The sequence below is a fragment of the Salvelinus namaycush genome, chromosome 10 (assembly GCF_016432855.1).
Source record: "Salvelinus namaycush isolate Seneca chromosome 10, SaNama_1.0, whole genome shotgun sequence".
Taxonomy (NCBI): Eukaryota; Metazoa; Chordata; class Actinopteri; order Salmoniformes; family Salmonidae; genus Salvelinus; species Salvelinus namaycush.
Window position 1 is genome coordinate 37,504,249 of NC_052316.1, and position 23,650 is coordinate 37,527,898.

General features: G+C 41.1%; 1 protein-coding gene across 1 annotated transcript in view; it reads left to right on the forward strand.

Moving 5' to 3' along the window:
• Positions 1-23,650, forward strand: part of jak1 (Janus kinase 1) — a 91,060-nt gene that overhangs the window by 3,054 nt on the left and 64,356 nt on the right. The window contains exons 2-10 of the mRNA XM_039002827.1: positions 3,580-3,785; positions 11,963-12,086; positions 12,959-13,112; positions 16,377-16,540; positions 17,223-17,568; positions 17,846-18,028; positions 18,429-18,586; positions 18,793-18,907; positions 20,056-20,254. Coding sequence (XP_038858755.1) covers positions 3,587-3,785; positions 11,963-12,086; positions 12,959-13,112; positions 16,377-16,540; positions 17,223-17,568; positions 17,846-18,028; positions 18,429-18,586; positions 18,793-18,907; positions 20,056-20,254 — 1,642 coding nt within the window. The 5' untranslated portion in view covers positions 3,580-3,586. The remainder of the gene's footprint in view (positions 1-3,579; positions 3,786-11,962; positions 12,087-12,958; positions 13,113-16,376; positions 16,541-17,222; positions 17,569-17,845; positions 18,029-18,428; positions 18,587-18,792; positions 18,908-20,055; positions 20,255-23,650) is intronic.

The following is a 23,650-nucleotide window of genomic DNA, read 5'->3' on the forward strand; positions in this document are numbered from 1 at the left end:
ACACCATGCGGTCAATTGGTTAATAGACCAATATCAGAAAAAAGTTCCAAACCTCACTGCCAATAACAGCTATGCAGTTTTCAGTTTTCCCCTCAACACTCAGCCCACTCCCAGACAGACCTAGCAAAATTCTTGCTTTAGAAATAGTTTTTCCCATTTTAATGGGAATCTATTACCTATTACAGTAAGTTACTTGATTTTTACACAGAAATTATTTGATGTTGATATAAAAATGGCTGCATTGGGCCTTTTTAAAAGTCCCTTTGATTATGTATACAATGTTTCACTAGTCCAGCTACCACAGTTCTAAATATGAAATGAGCATTAATGATGTTTGTATCTCACATTATAAACCTTGCTTTAATGTTGTATTATTGTGATTGTAGTGCATCAGTAGTGGTAGGCCCATCTCCAGGCTAATATTAGGCCTACCACACAATGGAATAAGTACACTGACCAAAAATATAAACCCAACATGTAAAGTGTTGGTCCTATGTTTCATGAGTTGAAATAAAAGATCCCAGAAATGTTCTATATGCACAAAAAGCTTATTTCTGTTTACATCCCTGTTAGTGAGCATATTTCCTTTGCCAAGATAATCCATCCACCTGACAGGTGTGGTATATGAAGAAGATCATTACACAGGTGCACCTTGTGCTGGAGACAATGAAAGGTCACTCTAAAATGTGGAGTTTTGTCACACAACACAATGCCACAGATGTCTCAAGTTTTGAGGGAGCATGCAATTGGCATGCTGACTGCAGGAATGTCCACCAGAGCTGTTGCCTGGTAATTTAATGTTCATTTCTCTACCATAAGCTGCCTCCAACATCCCTTTAGAGAATTTGGCAGTACATCCAACCGGCCTTAACTGCTTACCACGTGTATGGAGTTGTGTGGGCGAGCGGTTTGTTGACGTCAACGTTGTGAACAGAGTGCACCATGGTGGCGGTGTGGTTATGGTATGGACATGCATAAGCTACGGACAACAAACACATTTTATTGATTGGCATTGTCATGCCAATCATCCACCACCATCACCTCATGTTTCAGCATTATAATGCACAGCCCCATGTCGCAAGGATCTGTACACAATACCTGGAAGCTGAAAATGTCCCAGTTCTTCCATGGCCTTCATACTCACCAGACATGTCACCCATTGAGCACATTTGGGATGCTCTGGATCGACATACGACAGCGTATTCCAGTTCCCGCCAATGTCCACCAACTTCGCACAGCCATTGAAGAGGAGTGGGATAACATTCCACAGACCACAATCAACAGCCTGATCAACTCTATGCGAAGGAGATTTGTCACGCTGAATGAGGCAAATGGTGGTCACACCAGATACTGACTGGTTTTCTGATCCACACCCTTACTTTAAAAGGCATCTGTGACCAACGGATGCATATCTGTATTCCCAGTCATGTGAAATCCATAGATTAGGGCCTAATGAATGTATTTCAATTGATTGATTTCCATATATGAATCTCTAACTCAGTAAAATTTAAAAAATTGTTGCATGTCTCTTTTTTAGTTATTTTATAGTTTCTAGAAAACGAATTTAAGTTTTATTAACCCCTCTTCGGCGCACACAAATATGTTTGTTTGTTATTACAGCTTTGTTGCTATGTATACATACACTTTACATATAACACTTTACATATACATTTTATTTATACATTTAGCATACATAGTACTTTTATATACAGTACCAGTCAAAAGTTGACACACCTACTCATTCAGGGGGTTTTTCTTTATTTTTACTAGTTTCTACAGTGTAGAATAACAGTGAAGACATCAAAACTATGCAATAACACATATGGAATCATGTAGTAACCAAAAAAGTGTTAAAGAAATTAAAATAGATTTGAGATTTGAGATTCTTCAAAGTAGCCACCCTTTGCCTTGATGACAGCTTTGCACACTCTTGGCATTCTCTCAACCAGCTTCACCTGGAATGCTTTTCCAACAGTCTTGAAGGAGTTACCACATATGCTGAGCCCCTGTTGGCTGCTTTTCCTTCACTCTGCGGTCCAACTCATCCCAAACCATCTCAATTGGGTTGAGGTCGGGTGATTGTGGAGGCCAGGTCATCTGATGCAGCACTCCGTCACTCTCCTTCTTGGTCAAATAGCCCTTACACAGCCTGGAGGTGTGTTGGGTCATTGTCCTGTTGAAAAACAAACAATAGTCCCACTAAGCGCAAACCAGATGGGATGGCGTATCGCTGCAGAATGCTGTGGTAGCCATGCTGGTTAAGTGTTCCTTGAATGTCTGTGATTTATTTAGAAGTGTCACCAGCAAAGCACCATCACACCTCCGCCTCCATGCTTCATGGTGGGAACCACACATGCGGAGATCATCCATTCAGCTACTCTGCGTCTCACAAAGACATGGCAGTTGGAACCAAAAATCTCAAATTTGGACTCATCAGACCAAAGGACAGATTTCCACCGGTCTAATGTCCATTGCTGGTGTTTCTTGGCCCAAGCAAGTCTCTTCTTATTGGTGTCCTTTAGTAGTGGTTTCTTTGCAGCAATTTGACCATGAAGGCCTGATTCACGCAGTCTCCTCTGAAAAGTTGATGTTGAGATGCGTTATATTCCGCATAGACATATTTAATGTAATCCTTATTATGTCCTGCTATATTCCTATCAGTGGAGAGATGTATGATTAATGTTGGCCTATTTTGTTTGTGTGTGTGTGTGTGTCAGTCCAATTCTGATTTTTTTTTCTCCAATAATTGGTATTTTCAGATCTTTTCACATCAGATATTTTTCAGAGCTGATCTGATTGGTCAAAAGACCAATTAGTGAAAAAAAGTTCCAAATTGGGCCACCTGTGTAAACGCTGTGTGTGTACTGTGACCCCGCTGATCGCATCATCAGTCAGTAGATCAGAGTTCCGCCGCCACGGGCGATAGGCTGATAAGGGCTGTTATGAAACAAGCTGTGTCCTAGCCACTGGGGTGCTGCCTGCGCCGCTCTAGAGGAAGGGGAAACGCTGCTGGGAGAACTAATGTGATGATCTGCATGCAGGAGAACTATCTCTCCTCCATCTCTTCCTCTCATCCCCTCCTCTCTTCCCTTCATCCTCTCTTCCTCTAGTAGGAGATTTGGGTAAAGGGGACAGTGTATCCTCGGTCAACTCTCTTGTCCTTGGCTTGCCACATCACGGGACCACAGGGCGTGTTGTGCTCTTAGAAATAACATGGCTAGAGTAATTATAATTCTGTGGTTGTTCTCGATGACTTCAATTCACTGGGCGTGTGTGTTATTAATAGGGTTACCTTGGTAGAGGTGTGTGTGTGTGTGTTTTGATTTAATCTATGAAGGTATGTGAATGACATTTCAAGAGGTGTGTGTTTGCTTTGGTGAGATCATCTAAGTAGGTGTGTGTGTGTTGTGAATGACGTCGCCTCAGTAGGTGTGTGTTGGGGGCAGCCCATGTTGGAACATGAGTCATCAGGGTATGCAGGACTCTGCATCGCTGCTACAGTGAGCTCACCTCTGGATCAATACATTAACCACTCCTGACACACTTACCCACTCCAACTCACCGTCCCTCTCCTTCCAGAGTCTGGATGCCAAGTCTGGGGGTGATGGAGCTGGGCAGGCAACTGTGTGGGAAGATGAGGAGGTCGAGGAAGGCCGAGGGCCCCGTCACTGTGACCATGAGAGGTCTGGAGATTCATTTCTACCTACCAGATACTCACCCGCTGGAGTTCCTCAAAGACAGCTTCACCGCTGAGGAGCTGTGTGTGGAGGCCGCCAAAAGATGCTGTAAGTACTGTCTCAACTCCTGCCGTGTGTGTGTTTGAGTGTGTGTGTGTGTGCCTGCCTGCCTGCGGGAATCCGAGTGTGTGCTTCCCCGTATGCCAGAGCATTAAATAGCCTAGTCTGTGTTTTTATGATTTGATTGGGGGAAGTTTTCAGGAACATCCTATCTTAAAGGTCCTGAAAAGTCATTCTGAAAAGTATTTTTTCTCTCATGGCTAACTACCAGGAAGTTTAAAACAACAGGCTGAGTGGGCGGGGAGCTTGTGTTCATGAGCTCGCCTTGACTGACAGCTCTTTGAAACACCTATGTTAAGCAACTTGGTTGCAGTGAGCAATGTTGCAGTAAAATCCTCTAAAGCTAATTCGGTGATACTAAAAGCAACTCAAACAACATTGAAATTGCACCAACAGTGCCCTCCATAATTAATTATTGGGACAGTGAAGCATTTATTTTGGCTTTATATACCAAAAGTTTGGATTTGAAAAAAAAGTCTATGACCATGAAGTTAAGGTGAAGACGGTCAGCTTTCATTTGAGGGTATTGTCATCCATATCAGGTGAACTGTTTAGAAATGACAGCAGTTTTTGTACATAGTCCCCCCATTTTAGGGGACCAAAAGTATTGAGACAAATTCACTTACATGTGTATTAAAGTAGTCAAAGTGAAGTTTTTGGTCCCATATTTATAGCAGATAATGACTACATCAAGCTTGTGAATCAAAGTGACTCAAAACATTTGTTGAATGCATTTTCTGTTTATTTTTGGTTGTTTCAGATCATTTAGTGCTCAATGGAAATGAATGGTAAAATCATGTATTGTGTCATTTTGGAGTCATTTTTATTGTAGGTAAGAATAGAATGTTTCTAAACACTTCTACATTAATGTAGATGCTACTTTGATTACGGATAATCCTGAATGAATCGTGAATAATGATGAGTGAGAAAGTTAGACACACAAATATCATACCCCCCCAAAATTGCTAACCTCCCTGTTATTGTAATGGTGAGAAATTTGCATGTCTTAGGGGTATGATATTTGTGCGTATGTAACTTTCTCACTCATCATTATTCACGATTCATTCAGAATTATCCGGAATCATGGTAGAATTCACATTACTGTAGAAGTTTTGACCCGTCCCACCCCCCATTTTGTTCCATGCTGGCTGAAGACCTAGAGTTGAAGTCGTAAGTTTACATACACTTAGGTTGGAGTCATTAAAACTCGTTTTTCAACCACTCCACAAATTTCTTGTTAATAACAAACTATAGTTTGTCGGTTAGGACATCTACTTTGTTCATGACACAAATCATTTTCCCAACAATTGTTTACAGACAGATTATTTCACTTATAATTCACTGTTTCACAATTCCAGTGGGTCAGAAGTTTACATACACTAAGTTGACTGTGCCTTTAAACAGCTTGGAAAATTCCAGAAAATGATGTCATGGCTTTAGAAGCTTTTGATGCTAATTGACACCATTTGAGTCAATTGGAGGTGTACCTGTATTTCAAGGCCTACCTTCAAACTCAGTACTTCTTTACTTGACACCATGGGAAAATCAAAAGAAATCAGCCAAGACCTCAGGGAAAAAAAATTAAGACCTCCACAAGTCTGGTTCATCCTTGGGAGCAATTTCCAAACGCCTGAAGGTACTTGTCACGAGAATTATGTTCTCGATGTTCATAAACCCAATTCAATTAACTACTCAGCCTGAAACCCAGAATTTGTAGGAAACTGGTTGAAATGAATCAGACGGAGGCCCAGCTACGATAGTCAGAACATTTATTTACGAGAACGCGCTGCTCTATTGTACAAAACAATACATTTTATACTGGCTTCTCCCGCACACCCATTTACACAAACATACGCACACACATTCACACTAACATACGCACACACATTCACACTAACAATAGCACACAATGTCCTGCTACCCAGCCGACAAGATTAGGGGATTCCGGGAGACTTACTCCCCATCCTCGCTCAAGATAGGGAGACGCTGGGAAGACACTGAATCTTGCTCAGACAGTCTGTCTTTTATTCAAATAAGGTTTATAGACATATTGTACAGACTATGGTTATACATAATTCTAATCAATTTCATATTCATACGTTTAGACGGCTTCAGGGTTCAGGGTGGACTATTCTAGTCATTCATATAAATTCCATCAACAGTACTACATTTATCTGTACAAACAATAGTACGCAAGTATAAACACAATGGGACCACGCAGCCGTCATATCACTCAGAAAGGAGACGCGTTCTGTCTCCTAGAGATGAACGTACTTTGGTGCGAAAAGTGCAAATCAATCCCAGAACAACAGTAAAGGACCTTGTGAAGATGCTGGAGGAAACAGGTGCAAAAATATCTATATCCACAGTAAAATGAGTTCTATATCGACATAACCTGAAAGACCGCTCAGCAAAGAAGAAGCCACTGCTCCAAAACTGCCATAATAAAGCCAGACTATGGTTTGCAACTGCACATGGGGACAAAGATTGTACTTTTTGTAGAAATGTCCTCTGGTCTGATGAAACAAAAATATAATTGTTTGGCCATAATGACCATCGTTATGTTTGGAGGAAAAAGGGGGAGATTTGCAAGCCGAAGAGCACTATCCCAACCGTGAAGCACGGGGGTGGCAGCGTCATGTAGTGGGGGTGCTTTTCTACAGGAGGGACTGGTGCACTTCACAAAATAGATGGCATCATGAGGGAAATGATGTGGATATATTGAAGCAACATCTCAAGACATCCGCCAGGAAGTTAAAGCTTGGTTGCAAATGGGTCTTCCAAATGGACAATAGACAAAGCATACTTCAAAAGTTCACAAGTTCAAAATTCACCCAACTTATTGTGGGAAGCTTGTGGAAGGCTACCCGAAACGTTTGACCCAAGTTAAACAATTTAAAGGCAATGCTACCAAATACAAATTGAGTGTATGTAAACTTCTGACGAACTGGGAATGTGATGAAAGAAATAAAAGCTGAAATAAATCATTCTCTCTACTATTATTCTGACATTTTACATTCTTAAAATAAAGTGATGATCCTAACTGACCTAAGACAGGGAATTTTTATTAGGATTAAATGTCAGAAATTGTGAAAAACTGAGTTTAAATGTGTTTGGCTAAGGTGTATGTAAACTTCTGACTTCAACTGTAGCTAGACAGTAACTTGTTAAAACCAGACACAGATGAAAGGGGAAACGAGTATCTTGGCCATATATGAATAGGGTAAACTTTTAATTATATTTGCTGACGGCATACAGTAAAAAAATTTGCACCCGTAGATTAGCTATCTAGCTACTGTATACCACGCCCCTCTGCAAACACGCCTTCTCCGGTGTTGGTTATGAGGTGGTACCTTTTTAAATTAGTTAAGAGAATATCATGTTACCATTAGTGTATTAAAATGAAAGTTCAGGTGATGTCATCTTGTTCCCTTTAATAATGAATCCAAGTGTTTGAGGGGACCAGTGACTTTATTGATCAAACTATATGTACAATGTAGAATCAAGTCATTTTTAAACTGTGATCTGGTTTCCTTAGAATATCATCCAATTTCATGAAAAACATGATTTTGACTGTTCATGACCTTTAAATTTGCTCATTTTGAACTAATTAGGGATAAATTAGACTTATCCTGATTGAGCCTGTCTGCCAACAGAAGTCCACTGTGCCACTGTAAATAGGCCCTGTCACATGAGAACTGTTACCTAGGAGACAAGAAGGAGTAATACAGTAACTAAGAAATGGCTTCATAGTAGGAGATGTTTTGTCTCTTTTGTGTGCTGCTCATTTGTGTCATACAGTAGATTCTAGTCTATATGATACGGGACCTGAAAATGTTCCAAAGATGTAGGCCTATCTGTGTTATTTGTGGATCTTTGTTTTATTGCCAACAATCTGTTTGTCAGTGGATGCTCTTTATTACAGCTGAATCTCGATGTTTAAGATAAGAAACGCTAAATCCTAATATAAGAAATGCTTCTGATGCTAGTAGTAACCATGTTAACAGGCTATTACAGTAACTGACAGATATAAGGCACATAATACGGACTGATTGATAAAGCCCAGCTACTAACCCTCATGAGAAAGGCCACTAACATCCAGCATCTGTTTTCTTATCATTCTAAAAATGCTTATTTGGTAGCCTTCTTTTTGACAGACACATTTTGGACGATATTTAAAACGTTGTTCTGATACTTGCTCTAAAAGTCCAGAACATCTGCCAGTGGGACGAGGGATGGATAGAAAGGGAGCGAGAAAGGAGTGGGTCTGTCCGTCCAGCTCTTACTTTCAGCCAGACACTCCAAGACAAGATGGCGGCTGGTTGGGGTCTGGCCAGAATGGGCCAGATTCTGGAATTTTGTCTTTGTGTAAAGCCAAAACATATTTTCCCAGTACTGCAGAGCGAGAGGGGAGACCAAGGAGGAGTTCAGCTCCACAGCTACCATAGTCCATATGCAAACATTCACTAGTTGACCTTAGAGGCTAAACAAGCGAAGCAGCTGCCAACATAAATGTATGATCTGTTTATAGCAAGTGTGTCTGTGAAGGGCCTTTCTGTCTGTGTGGTCAGTGGTAGGTAGTTTACACACACTCAGTCACAACAAAACAGGAGAGCTTAGATAAGAGGAAGTATCCTGGCCCCGGCATGTTCCTGTCTCTCACTATGTTCCCTTTATTGTTTGCAACAATTAGAAGGGTTCGTCTGTAAAGTCTAAAGTGTTAGCCTATAGGTTATGTAGTAGTAGTAAAAGTTCCTACTGTATGTTATAGGACTACTACTGCTGCCGTTACTATCACTAATAGCTTACACTTGTCATGACAGTCTAGAGACTCTACAGTAGACTCATGACAGTCATGCTTAGTGCAATACTTTAAGATGGAGTAACATCCAGATATTTTAATCTGAGTTATCGAGGCTTGATTTACAGTACCTTCGGAAAGTATTCAGGCCCCTTGACTTTTTCCATGTGTTAGCCTTATTCTAAAATGGATTAAACATTAATTTTATTCAGCAATCTACACACAATACCCTATAATGCCAATGTGAAAACAGGTTTTTAGACATTTTTGCAAATTTATTAAGAATAAAAAACTAAAATACATTATTTACATAAGTATTCAGCGCCTTTGCTATGAGACTCAAAATTGAGCTCAGGTGCATCCTGTTTCCATTGATCATCCTTGAGATGTTTCTACAACTTGATTGGAGTCCACCTGTGGTAAATTCAATTTATTGGACATGATTTGGAAAGGCACACACCTGTCTATATAAGTTCCCCCAAAAACCAAGCCATGAGGTCGAAGAACTTGTCTGTAGAGCTCCGAGGTAAGGGTTGTGTCGAGACACAGATCTAAGGAAGGGTACCAAAACATTTCTGCAGCATTGAAGGTCCCCAAGAACACAGTGGCCTCCATTTCTTAAATGGAAAATGTTTGGAACCACCAAACTAAGCAATCGGGGGGAAGGGCCTTGGTCTGGGAATTGACCAAGAACCTGATGGTCACTCTGACAGAGCGCTAGAATTCCTCTGTGGAGATGGGAGAACCTTCCAGAAGGACAGCCATCTCTGCAGAACTCCACCAATCAGACCTTTATGGTAGAGTGGCCAGTTGGAAGCCACTCCTCAGTAAAAGGCAGCCTGCTTGGAGTTTGTCAAAAGGCACCTAAAGGACTCTCAAACCATGAGAAACACGATTCTGTGGTCTGATGAAACCAAGATTGAACTCTTTGGCCTGAATGCCAAGCGTCACATCTGGAGGAAACCTGGCACCATCCCTACGGTGAAGCACTGGGGTGGCAGCATCATGTTGTGGGGATGTTTTTCAGTGGCAGGGAGTTCGAGACTAGTCAGGATTGAGGGAAAGATGAATGAAGCAAAGTACAGAGACATCCTTGACGAAAATCTGCTCCAGAGCGCTCAGGACCTCAGACTCGGGTGAAGGTTCACCTTCCAACAGGACAACAACCCTAAGCACACAACCAAGACGGACTTGAACCCGATCAAACATCGCTGGAGAGACCTGAAAATAGCTGTGCAGCAATGCTCCCCATCCAACTTGACAGAGCTTGAGAGGATCTGCAGAGAAGAATGGGAGAAACTCCCCAAATACAGGTGTGCCAAGCTTGTAGCGCCATACCCAAGAAAACTTGATGCTGTATTCGCTGCCAAAGGTGCTTCAACAAAGTACTGAGTAAAGGGTCTGAATACTTATGTAAATGTGATATCAGTTTTTTATTAGTAATACATTTGCAAAAAATTCTAAAAACCTGTTTTTGCTTTGTCATTGTAGGTTATTGTGCGTAGATTGATGAGGGGAAAAAACAATTTAATCATTTTTGGAATAAAGCTGTAATGTAACAAAATGTGGAAAAAGTCAAGGGGTCTGAATACTTTCCGAAGGCACTGTATGTTGGGGGATTCCCTCTCTCCGTCCAACACGGTGTGTTTTGCGGAACTAATTTCTCACAGTTCAGTTCAGTGCACCACTCCCTTCCTTCCTGTCTCCTTGGCTGCCCAGTGAATTTCTGACCCAATGAAACCTGCCCTCAAAGGTCCGGATGGATATTATAATTTATCGGCGTAGTAACAAACCTGCACCTCGTAACCTATGCGACCCCAAACTGTTCACACCCCTATTGTTGGCGCAGAGAGAAAATGTTGCAGTTTTAAAGCTAATTTTCTGCCATTCTACACATTTTGCCATGTCTTGTCTGTTCATATGATACCGGAGTGACTCAACAAAATCAATGGGGGCTCCCTGGGTGTCGAGTCCCTGGGCACATAATCTGGCCATGACAACTACTATTCTACAAGTCTTAGATTAGACTAGCATTACTACCTACAGCTAGTTGATCAACTGGACATTTCTGGCAGTTTATAAATAACTCTCTAAGGTCTGTCAATGATTGAAATAGTTTAACAAGAGGAAAACTGCCCATGTACTATCAAATGTTGCACCTTGTGCATTCTACTATTACAACTCTCAGCAGAAGTAAATTGAAAGCCCAATTTTTAGTTCCTTGCACTGTATTGACTCTTCTGGGTCGGGATCCGGACTGCGGTCCACCTATTGAGTAGGCCTGCTGTACTGTATGTTATAGGGATGGGCGATTATGGCCTAAATCATACCTCAAATTTGTAAAATAATACATAGGCTAAATATAAGCCTTCCACAACCATAAGACCTACTAATAATGTAATTATTTTATTAAAATAGTGTAATGTGCTTTTTTTGGCAATAATCACTGATCTAGTTTTCAAGTCTGTTTATGAAAATGCCATTTTTGTTACAAATTTAACTAGAACCATGCACATCCACTAATAGCCCAATGACAAACTTCTTGTAACAGACATTATAGAAAATTAACACCGGTCTCATAAACAATCAAGCACAAGCCCACATGCTAGTGAGTAGCCAGCTAATCTTTATTTAGTCTAGCTAACTTGGATCTATTTGCTTGCTAAAAAGGTAGAACAGTTGAACTGTTATGAACACACCCTCTTGTCTGTCTCCAACAGTTTGAACAACACAGCCTGTTCACTTTGTTTACATATCGAAAACCAGTGGCCTACCTGGATAAGAAGATGCGTATTTCTCAGAATGAGAACGAGTTGCCAATTCCTTAAATAAATGTGTATTTTTATGCTCATTGTACATTTATAAAACCCAGACTAGACAGCTAGCACATAACAGTATGTGACTAAAATGCTGCTTGCGTTACTTGGTAAATGAAAAGCCTGACAAACAGAGCATTCATTTTCCACAATCATGTTCATTGATGCTCTCGTTTTAGTAGGGTAAGCTCTGTTCTACATTTTGGGAGTTAGAAAGGTTAAGTTGTCATCTATTACAGTAAAATAATGTTTCTGTCGGTAGGTGGTTAGGAGACCAGACCAAAAATACATAGAACGCTCATACTTTCCCCCCTTGTATAATTTGTTTTCTTTTAACTTGATTCTTGCAATACAGGCATTATTGAACATCGCGCTAAAACATCATTTCAAATTAATTCGATATGTCGCCCAGCCCTAGTATGTTATGCTATTTATACGATGACTCCTGTATGAACTTTGTGGTACTGACGAGTCAGTGTCAAAATGAATGAAGGGATGAATAATGTTGTAATGTATCCCCTTTCTCTGTCTCTCTCTGTCTCTCTCAGATATCTCCCCCCTGTGCTGTAATCTGTTTGGTCTGTATGATGAGAACCAACAGCTGTGGTACGCTCCCAACCACGTCATCAAGGTTACTGATGAGACCTGCATCAAGCTGCACTACCGCATGAGGTACTTAGACAGGCCTACTGCGTTGTGTGTGTTATTACATTATCAAATCATTCTAATGGATGATGAATATCTCACTGACGCCATTCACCATACGTCAATACACCTAACATTGTTACTTACTTAGTTATCCACCACTGTTACCTGTTGCTGTTGTGAGCTCTCAGCATCACCTGTCACTACGTTCTAGATTATTCAACAGGGCTGATACTTAACCATCATTCATCAACCATGATTCTGTGTAACCAGAGAGTTGTCATGCAGGTAGGGTGTATGAGACATTGGCACCATGCTGTGCAGAGTCAACTGGCACTTGCTGAGCTGGTAAACTAGTCTACATCAGATAAGATTAAAATACAGTAGAATGTAATTAATTAGGATTTACTTGTGAACTGGTTTTACAATCCACATGTAAACATGGATACAAGGTAGGAAGAAATCCAATGCTTAAAGTATGAAGTGGATGTGTTTGTTTGGCACACCTGAGGGCATTGAAACGGGAGATATTCAGTTGCCTTGCCAGTTCCGTTGTGTATGATCCAAGAGAAACTGTTAACTCCGAGAGGAAGGATAGCAAACATGTGGTGTCACGCAGACATCCTCTTTCTGTTCTCTCACAAGAAAATAGAGAGCGAGGAGGGGAGGGTGAATGTGGTGAGAGCCTTAATGAGCAGGCCTATTGTTGAGTTGAATTTGCATCATACAGCCAGGGTACACTTGGTCAAACAACAGATTATGGTCAACCTTTGTACACAAATACAAACAAATGCGTATACTTACTGTAAATACGTGGATGCACACACCTCACCCACCTACCGAGTCCCGGCCATGTCTTGATATTAACATGGTCCTGTCTCTTCTCTCCCATCCATCAGGTTTTACTTCACTAACTGGCATGGTACCAGTGAGCGTGAGTCTCCAGTGTGGAGACACTGTATCAGTAAGCTGAGGGGAGGTCTCGGCCCACAGAGGGCCCCTGAAGGTATACCCCTACTGGACGCGGCCTCCCTTGACTACCTGTTCGCCCAGGTACGTGTGGGTGTGTGTCTGTATGGGAGGGTGTGTACACTGTGCAGGTAAAAATGCTATTTGTCACATATGCTGACTACAACGGATGTAGAATTTACAATGAAATGCTTGCTTAAAAATAGTAACAGAAGAATGATGCTAGATACAGGGAGTACCAGTACAATGTGCAGCTATATACAGGGAGTACCAGTACCCGATCATTGTGCAGGGGGTATGAGGTATTTGAGGTAGATATGTACATGAAGGCAGGGTAAAGTGACTGGGCATCAGGATAGATAAAAATAAGGTATTTGAGGTAGATATGTACATGAAGGCAGGGTAAAGTGACTGGGCATCAGGATAGATAAAAATAAGGTATTTGAGGTAGATATGTACATGAAGGCAGGGTAAAGTGACTAGACATCAGGATAGATAATAATATGGTATTTGAGGTAGATATGTACATGAAGGCAGGGTAAAGTGACTAGGCATCAGGATAGATAATAATAAGGTATCTGAGGTAGATATGTACATAAAGACAGGGTAAAGTGACTAGGCATCAGGATAGATAATAATGAGGTAGATATGTACATAAAGACAGGGTAAAGTGACTAGGCATCAGGATAGATAATAATGAGGTAGATATGTACATAAAGACAGGGTAAAGTGACGACGTCGTCAGGATAGATAATAATGAGGTAGATATGTACATAAAGACAGGGTAAAGTGACTAGGCATCAGGATAGATAATAATAAGGTATTTGAGGTAGATATGTACATAAAGACAGGGTAAAGTGACTAGGCATCAGGATAGATAATAATGAGGTAGATATGTACATAAAGATAGGGTAAAGTGACTAGACGTCGTCAGGATAGATAATAATGAGGTAGATATGTACATAAAGACAGGGTAAAGTGACTAGGCATCAGGATAGATAATACTGAGGTAGATATGTACATAAAGACAGGGTAAAGTGACTAGGCATCAGGATAGATAATACTGAGGTAGATATGTACATAAAGACAGGGTAAAGTGACTAGGCATCAGGATAGATAATACTGAGGTAGATATGTACATAAAGACAGGGTAAAGTGACTAGGCATCAGGATAGATAATAAGAGGAAGGATAAAGAGTAGCAACAGCGTGTGTGTGTGTATTTAGTGTATGTGTGTGGGTTTTGTGTGAGAGTGTAATGTGTATGAGTGAATGTGTGTGTATATATAGTAGAGGTCGACCGATTAATCGGAATGGCCGATTTTAATTAGGGCCGATTTCAAGTTTTCATAACAATTGGAAATCGGTGATTTTGGACGCCGATTATGCCGAATTTTTTAATTTTTATATATATATTTTTTTTTTACACCTTTATTTAACTAGGCAAGTCAGTTAAGAACACATTCTTATTTTCAATGACGGCCTAGGAACGGTGGGTTAACTGCCTTGTTCAGAGGCAGAACGACAGATTTTTACCTTGTCAGCTCAGGGATTCAATCTTGCAACCTTACGGTTAACTAGTCCAACGCTCTAACCACCTGCCTCACGAGGAGCCTGCCTGTTACGCAAATGCAGTAAGATGCCAAGGTAAGTTGCTAGCTAGCATTAAACTTATCTTATAAAAAACAATCAATCAATCAATCATAATCACTAGTTATAACTACACATGGTTGATGATATTACTAGTTTATCTAGCGTGTCCTGCGTTGCATATAATCGATGTGGTGCGCATTCGTGAAAAAGTTCTGTCGTTGCTCCAACGTGTACCTAACCATAAACATCAATGCCTTTCTTAAAATAATACACAGAAGTATATCTTTTTAAACCTGCATATTTAGCTAAAAGAAATCCAGGTTAGCAGGCAATATTAACCAGGTGAAATTGTGTCACTTCTCTTGCGTTCATTGCACGCAGAGTCAGGGTATATGCAACAGTTTGGGCCGCCTGGCTCATTGCGAACTAATTTGCCAGAATTTTACGTAATTATGACATAACATTGAAGGTTGTGCAATGTAACAGGAATATTTAGGCTTATGGATGCCACCCGTTAGATAAAATACGGAACGTTTTGTTTTCGAGATGATAGTTTCCGGATTCTACCATATTAATGACCTAAGGCTCGTATTTCTGTGTGTTATTATGTTATAATTAAGTCTATGATTTGATAGAGCAGTCTGAGCGGTGGTAGGCACCAGCATGCTCATAAGCATTCATTCAAACAGCAGTTCGTGCGTTTTGCCAGCAGCTCTTTGCTGTGCTTCAAGCATTGCGCTGTTTATGACTTCAAGCCTATCAACTCCCGAGATTAGGCTGGTGTAACCGATGTGAAATGTCTAGCTAGTTAGCGGGGTGCGCGCTAATAGCGTTTCAAACGTCACTCGCTCTGAGACTTGGAGTAGTTGTTCCCCTTGCTCTGCATGGGTAACACTGCTTCGAGGGTGGCTGTTGTCGATGTGTTCCTGGTTCGAGCCCAGGTAGCGGCGAGGAGAGGGATGGAAGCTATACTGTTACACTGGCAATACTGAAGTGCCTATAAGAACATCCAATAGTCAAAGGTATATGAAATACAAATGGTATAGATAGAAATAGTCCTATAATAACTACAACCTAAAACTTCTTACCTGGGAATATTGAAGACGCATGTTAAAGGGAACCACCAGCTTTCATATGTTCTCATGTTCTGAGCAAGGAACGTTAGCTTTCTTACATGGCACATATTGCACTTTTACTTTCTTCTCCAACACTTTGTGTTTGCATTATTTAAACCAAATTGAATATGTTTCATTATTTATTTGAGGCTAAATTGATTTTATTGATGTATTATATTAAGTTAAAATAAGTGTTAATTCAGTATTGTTGTAATTGTCATTATTACAAACAAAAAAAACAAAAATCGTCCGATTTAATTGGTATCGGCTGTTTTTGGTCCTCCAATAATCAGTATCGGTATCGGCGTTGAAAAATCATAAAAGGTCGACCTCTAATATATAGTCTTGTGAGTGTGCATAGAGTCAGTGCAGAGTCAATGCAGATAGTCCGTGTAACCATTTAATGAACTATTTAGCAGTCTTATGGCTTGGGGATAGAAGCTGTCTCAGAGCCTGTTGGTCCGAGAGCCGGTGCTCCGGTACCGTTTGCCGGACGGTAGCAGAGTGAACAGTCTATGTCTTGGGTGGCTGAAGTCTTTGGACATTTTTGGACAGCTTGATATGAAGGCCCTGGATATGATTCACTACTCTTCATTTCATTGGAACATTAGTCAGCCAATCGTGTGTGGGTGTGTTTCCAGGGCCAGCATGATTTCCAGAAGGGTCTGGCTGTGGTTCGTTGCCCCCAGAGTGAGGCAGAGCAGCATGAGATAGAGAATGAGTGCCTGGGCATGGCTGTACTGGCCATCACTCACTATGCTATGACCAGAGAGATTCCCCTGTCTACTGCCTCCAATGAGATCAGGTAGTGTGTGTATATCTATGTACATCTCTAACACACGACACACACACAGATATACTCTAATCTCTACACACATATTTCACAAATGGAAAGGAATGACAATGTCCCTAATTCCTCCACTGCCTCCATTTCTGCTCCCTCTCTCCATCTCTGCTTCCTCTCCTCTCCATCTCTGCTCCCTCTCTTCTCCATCTCTGCTCCCTCTCCTCTCCATCTCTGCTCCCTCTCTTCTCCATCTCTGCTCCCTCTCTTCTCCATCTCTGCTTCCTCTCCTCTCCATCTCTGCTTCCTCTCCTCTCCATCTCTGCTTCCTCTCCTCTCCATCTCTGCTCCCTCTCTTCTCCATCTCTGCTCCCTCTCTTCTCCATCTCTGCTCCCTCTCTTCTCCATCTCTGCTCCCTCTCTTCTCCATCTCTGCTCCCTCTCTTCTCCATCTCTGCTCCCTCTCTTCTCCATCTCTGCTCCCTCTCTTCTCCATCTCTTCTCCATCTCTTCTCCATCTCTTCTCCATCTCTGCTCCCTCTCTGCTCTCTCTCTTCTCCCTCTCTTCTCCCTCTCTGCTCCCTCTCTGCTCCCTCTCTGCTCCCTCTCTGCTCCCTCTCGGCTCCATCTCGGCTCCCTCTCTGCTCCCTCTCTGCTCCCTCCCTACTCCTTCTCTCTCCATCGCTACTCCCTCTCTCTCCAGCTACAAGCGTTTCATCCCGGAGAAACTGAACAGGCAAATCAAACAGCGGAACATTCTCACCCGGCTCCGCATCAACAACGTCTTCAAGAACTTCCTGAATGAGTTCAACAGTCGCACTGTTCAGGACAGTAACATCACACTGTACGACCTGAAGATCAAGTACCTGTCCACCCTGGAAGGCCTGACCCGGGGCCTGGGGAGGGAGATGCTGGAGCCCAGGGCCCTGGTAGTTACCCAAGAGGTAGAGACCAATGGGGGGCTGAGCCACGGGCCGGAGTCCTCCCTGGCCATGGAGGTCCAGGTTACTGGCACCACAGGGATATCATACAGGAGGAAGCCCCCTAATGTGAGTGGTCACTGTGTCCTTTTTTATGTTAAGGAGGATGTGTGGGATTTGAGTTGAGTTGGTGTGAGATGTTTGGAGATTTTCAAATGTTTTTTTGTTAATTTGAGTGTGTAGAATGTGGTACTTGTGTGGGTGTGATTTTGAGTTGGCTTGAGAAACGGTATATTATCTCTGAAGTTGGAGTGAATTTGGAAGGTATTGATGAAGTATCTGAATGTATTTTGAAACTCATCTAAGAGAAATCTCTTAAATGTATTTTTCCTTTCATTGGCAATAGAATACCTTGATCCTGAAAGAGAAGAACAAGTCCAAAAAGAACAAGTTTGAGGGCAAACAGACCAAGCCCAAGAAGAAAGACGCCAGCGACGGCTGGGTGACATTCTGTGACTTCCACGAGATCACACACATTGTCATCAAAGAGTCCACTGTCACCATCTTCAGACAGGATAACAAGAAGATGGTGAGACACACACATCTTTCCAAACACTACCTGAGCTTGGATTACTAGATTAAGCAGTGACAGTAGCATATTAATGAGTGATTAATGAACGTTGTCTCTACTGTACCGTCTTAGCTCCAGCCAGCCAGAGTTCAAATGTCACCGGACCTAACAGCCAGCCAACATAGCTAAGGGACAAATAATGTGATTAGTAGTCTGTGTTTAGATTATCGACCAGTTTCTACTGTGAAATGCTTTGTCGATACAGGCCCAGGACACTAAGGAATGGACACTAGTGCAGTGTTTTGGAACACAGACTAAAGGAAAAAGCTAATGGGGATCTAAATAAAGAAAAAATAATCAAATGTATTGATTTATAAAGTATTTCTTACTATTGTTTAATTCTCCTATTGTCCCACAGGAGGTGCAGCTGGAGTTTAAAGGAGAGGCGTTGGCGTTCGCTGCCCTGGTGGATGGGTACTTCCGTCTAACGGTAGATGCCCACCACTACCTGTGTACAGAGGTGGCCCCTTCCTCTGTGGTGCAGAACCTACAGAACTGCTGTCATGGACCTATCTGGTCAGTACTCAGACACTCTCTCGGTGTGTGTCTATTTCTTTTTCTCTAGCTTGCTCTCTCTCTGACTGTTTCTCTCTCTCTCTGGCTTTTGTTCTCTCTCTTCATACCCATTTTTATCTTCCATCACCTCTATCTGTTTAATTTCTCTTAATCTAGCGTTGAGTTTTGTGTTTTTGACCATTGGTTTCTGTTTGTTTGCCCTGCAGTACGGAGTATGCCAACCAGAAGCTTCGTCAGGAGGGCAACGAGGAGGGAACCTACGTCCTGCGCTGGTCCTGTACTGACTACCATTACATCATCATGACCGTGGTCTGCAGCGAGGTAACACACACACATACACACTCTGAGAAGTAGGTCCGGGATGATACCAGTATCGCGATACTCGTTAGTATCGTGGCAAGTAAACAAAAAACGAAGCTGATTTAACTTCTTTAGGAAAATGGCTCTAATGTTAGAAACAAGCATCATTATGTTGTCTTCCAGAGTCAAATGTATTTATTTTCTAACCTATAGCACACAATATTTTACATACAGCAAGTTTTTAAAGGACCAAAGAGTTTGGTCTGCTTTGTGTTTTCATTTTTTGCCATGGAAAAAATATTGCGATATTGATATCGTCACAGCCCTACTGAGAACACAAACAATGTATTTCTGCAGGCAGGGAGAGTGGGGTGGAAATGACTGAAGTGGGCGAGGTGGAACAAGTGGAGAAGTCAGATAAAAGGCCAAAGTTCAGAGTTCAGAGATCATTACACAAGGAAGTGACTAAGAACAGATATAACACAGATGATGCCAAAACATGACACACACACACACACACACACACACTGCTCATTGTCTGACTGTTCCGTTATTGTCTGATAAAGAGTACTGAGAACCATGTTGATGACAGAAGAGCAATTAAAGTCCCTTTCAGACAATGTGTGGTTACTGTCAAAACAAGCACATACCAGGTGACACACCAGAGTAGATTTTGAGCAGAGCCTGGTGGTCTGGTCTGGTGTCTGTATCACATCATCATGGTAAGATGACCTACATTAGTAAACACTGTTGTTCAGTGTCAACACTCTGAGCAGCCTCACATGCATGCACAACACATGGTCAAACATAGGCTCCAAGTGTGCGTGCGTGAGAGAGAGAGAGAGTATGTGAGTGTGTTCTTGTTTGAGGCATCCATTCTCAATTAAATTAATTCAGTTCCAGTCAATAGCATGTGACTTAATGTACAGGCTGATTGGGATGTGGTGTTCCAGTGGACAGTTTGTTTTATCCAGCTAACTCGGGTCTAATCTAAACATATTAGTGAAAACAGGCTTAAAAGACCTAGCTTTGTTCAAAGTATCTATTAGCCTTTTGTTGACAGTGGTTGTAACATCTTTCACTACCAGCTGAACTCTTGTGTGGTTGTTGTAACATCTTTCACTACCAGCTGAACCTCTCCCTATGTCCCCCCCCCCCTCTGTCTTCAGTTGGATCTGTGTGAGTCGAGACAGGTGCGTCAGTATAAGAACTTCCAGATCGAGGTGGGTTCAGAGGGTTTTCGTCTGTACGGGACAGAGACCTACAGGTCATCTCTCAGAGAGCTGCTAGACCACCTGTCTGGACAGAACCTCCGTACCGACAACCTCCGCTTCCAGCTCAGCCGCTGCTGCCCCCCACAGCCCAGAGGTAGGGGGAGAGAGACACACACAGACACACATACGTACACACACCTTGGTCAGTATGAAACTCACTTCAGTTTTTAGTATTTTTGTTGCAGTCCCTCAGAATGTCTTTGTATACGCGTCAAACACACACATTGCCCTAAACCCTTAGTGTGATTTGGCTCTGGTCTGCTGAAAGGATGTTCCTTTTTAAAGCCTGTTTACACCATGAGTTCTAGTTTCTCTTAGCGACACTGCCTCACCATGGTTACCACTCGCTTAACCCTCTCAATACCTCAGCTCTGTTTTGTAGCTGTGTGCAACCGTGTTTGGATGTGGCTATGTGTTGTCGTATGTATACACTGTAAAACCAAGTGTTTAGGATCTGAACACATAACTAAACACTTTTCTGTAACACTTTTTAAACGCATCGAGGCGTTTAGAATTTCAGTGAAAATGTGTCACAGTGTTTAGATTGTAAACATGTTTATTCGCTGAAACACTTTTTAAACACATGAGCACAATTATTCAGTAAAAGGCGTTTAGGTTTTAAACACTAACACTGGGGGTGTTGTTTTAACACTGTAGGGTGTAAAGCTGTATTTGCATACTTCCCAGCGTGCCTTTTGAGTGAATGTGAGAGAGACCCACCCATGACTGTGTTTGTTAGTGATATACATGGTTGTTGCATTCAATAAGGGAATGTGTTTCAATTAATATTTTACTTTAGATAATTTAGAACAATGTAAGTTATTTATCTTTGTATACGATTGAAATCAATCAATGTGCATGAGGAAACATAGATATTAAAACAAACAATTGTAAAAATCTACCTGCAGCAAAAGATGCTGGGAAATATGATAACAGAAATGAACTCAACACAGTTGATCAACAAACATTTTAAAAGATGTATTGAATCAAATGTCCTGTTTAGTTGACAGACATTCCTAACACTGATCTAAATAAAAGTCATGGAAAGTCACATCAATATCGAATGACTAAATGCACTCTAAACAAGATGATAGGAAAGTAAAATCTGAACACTTAGGAGATTTTGGTGTTCTCCTGGTTGGAAACTGACTGGAAATAGATGACTAACATGTTTAATCTTGCATTCTAAATTCCCGTTTTTTGGTTTTGTTTAGGTTATGAACTTGTCAAATGTTTTCATTATTTTGCTGTGTACTGTGTGTGTGTGTGTGTGTGCTTTTCAGTGAGAGGGAGGGACAGTGTCTATATGTGGGTGTTTTTGCAATCGTGTGTGTGTGCATGTACTGTGTGTCTGTAAGTACCCTGTCTTGTGTATCCTCTCTCTCTCTCTCTGTGTGTGTGTGCGCATCAGGAGAAGGAAAACTGTGTAGTACTGTGGTTTCCACACACACAGCTCGCCTCTTTTTACAGTGTGAGTGGGTTACCTGCTATGAGAGGCCCATCACATTTGTGTTTTTATGGTAGGGGTGTTCGGTACGGGGACCTCGGTTCGGTCTGCACTGTGAATGAATAAATAATAGTATATTTACTAAATAAAAACACTGGCCCTATATGCTATGCCTATGCTGCTTTATAGGCATAAGCCTCTTGAGTAAATCTAAGCTGAAAAACAACTAGAGCTTATGCTTTTTTTTTAAACAACTAGAGCTTATGCTTTTTTTAAACTTCTTATGGCTGGGGGGCAGTATTGAGTAGCTTGGATGAATAAGGTGCCCAGAGTAAACTGCCTGCTACTCAGGCCCAGAAGCTACGATATGCATATTATTAGTAGATGTGGATAGAAAACACTCTGAAGTTTATAAAACTGTTTGAATGATGTCTGTGAGTATAACAGAACTCATATGGCAGGCAAAAACCTGAGAAAAGATCCAACCAGGAAGTGGGAAATCTGAGGTTTGTAGGTTTTCAAGTCTTTGCCTATCCAATATACAGTGTAAAATTTGGTCCGATTGCACTTCCTAAGGCTTCCACTAGATGTCAACAGTCTTTAGAACCTTGTTTCAGGCTTCTACTGTGAAGGGGGAGAGAATAAGAGCTGATTGAGTCAGGTGTCTGGCAGATTGCCATGAGCTCAGTCAGGCGCACGCCCGTGAGAGTTAGCTGCGTTCCTTTTCCTTTCTAAAGACAAAGGAATTGTCCGGTTGGAATATTATTGAAGATTTATGATAAAAACATCCTAAAGATTGATTCTTGACATGTTTCTACGAATTGTAATGGAACTGTCGTCTGAATTAAGTGCCTGCGCCGTGTGAATTTGGATTTGTGAACTAAACACGCAAACAAAAAGGAGGTATTTGGACATAAATGATGGACTGGGAGTGCATTCTGATGAAGATCATCAAAGGTAAGTGAATATTTATAATGCTATTTCTGACTTCTGTTGACTCCACATGGCGGGTATCTGTATGGCTTGTTTTGGTCTCTGAGTGCTGTACTCAGATTATTGCATGGTGTGCTTTTTCCGAAAAGCTTTTTTGAAATCTGATACAGCGGTTGCATTAAGGAGAAGTTTATCTATAATTCCATGCATAACACTTGTATCTTTTATCAATGTTTATTATGAGTATTTCTGTAAATTGATGTGGTTCTCTGCAAAATCACCGGATGTTTTGGAAGCAAAACATTACTGAACATAACGCGCCAATGTAAACTGAGATTTTTGGATATAAATATGAACTTTAATGAACAAAACATACATGTATTGTGTAACATGAAGTCCTATGAGTGTCATCTGATGAAGATCATCAAAGGTTAGTGATTAATTTGATCTCTATTTCTGCTTTTTGTGACTCCTCTCTTTGGCTGGAAAAATGGCTGTGTTTTTCTGTGACTAGGTGCTGACCTAACATAATCGCATGGTATGCTTTCGTCTTAAAGCCTTTTTGAAATCGGACACTGTGGTGGAATTAACAACAAGTTTATGTTTAAAATGGTGTATAATACTTGTATGTTTGAGGAATTTTAATTATGAGATTTCTGTTGTTTGAATTTGGCGCCCTGCACTTTCACTGGCTATTGTCATATGGATCCCGTTAACGGGATTTCAGCCGTAACAACTAGAGCTTATGCTTTTTTTTTTTTTTACAACTCGAGCTTATGCTTTAAAAAAAACAAGTAGAGCTTATGCTTTAAAAAAAACAAGTAGAGCTTATGCTTTTTTTTTAAACAAGTAGAGCTTATGCTTTTTTTTAAAAACAAGTAGAGCTTTAAAAAAACAAGTAGAGCTTATGCTTTTTTTTTAAACAAGTAGAGCTTATGCTTTTTTTTTAAACAAGTAGAGCTTATGCTTTTTTTTTAAACAAGTAGAGCTTATGCTTTTTAAAAAAACAAGTAGAGCTTATGCTTTAAAAAAAAAAAGTAGAGCTTATGCTTTAAAAAAAACAAGTAGAGCTTTAAAAAAACAAGTAGAGCTTTAAAAAAACAAGTAGAG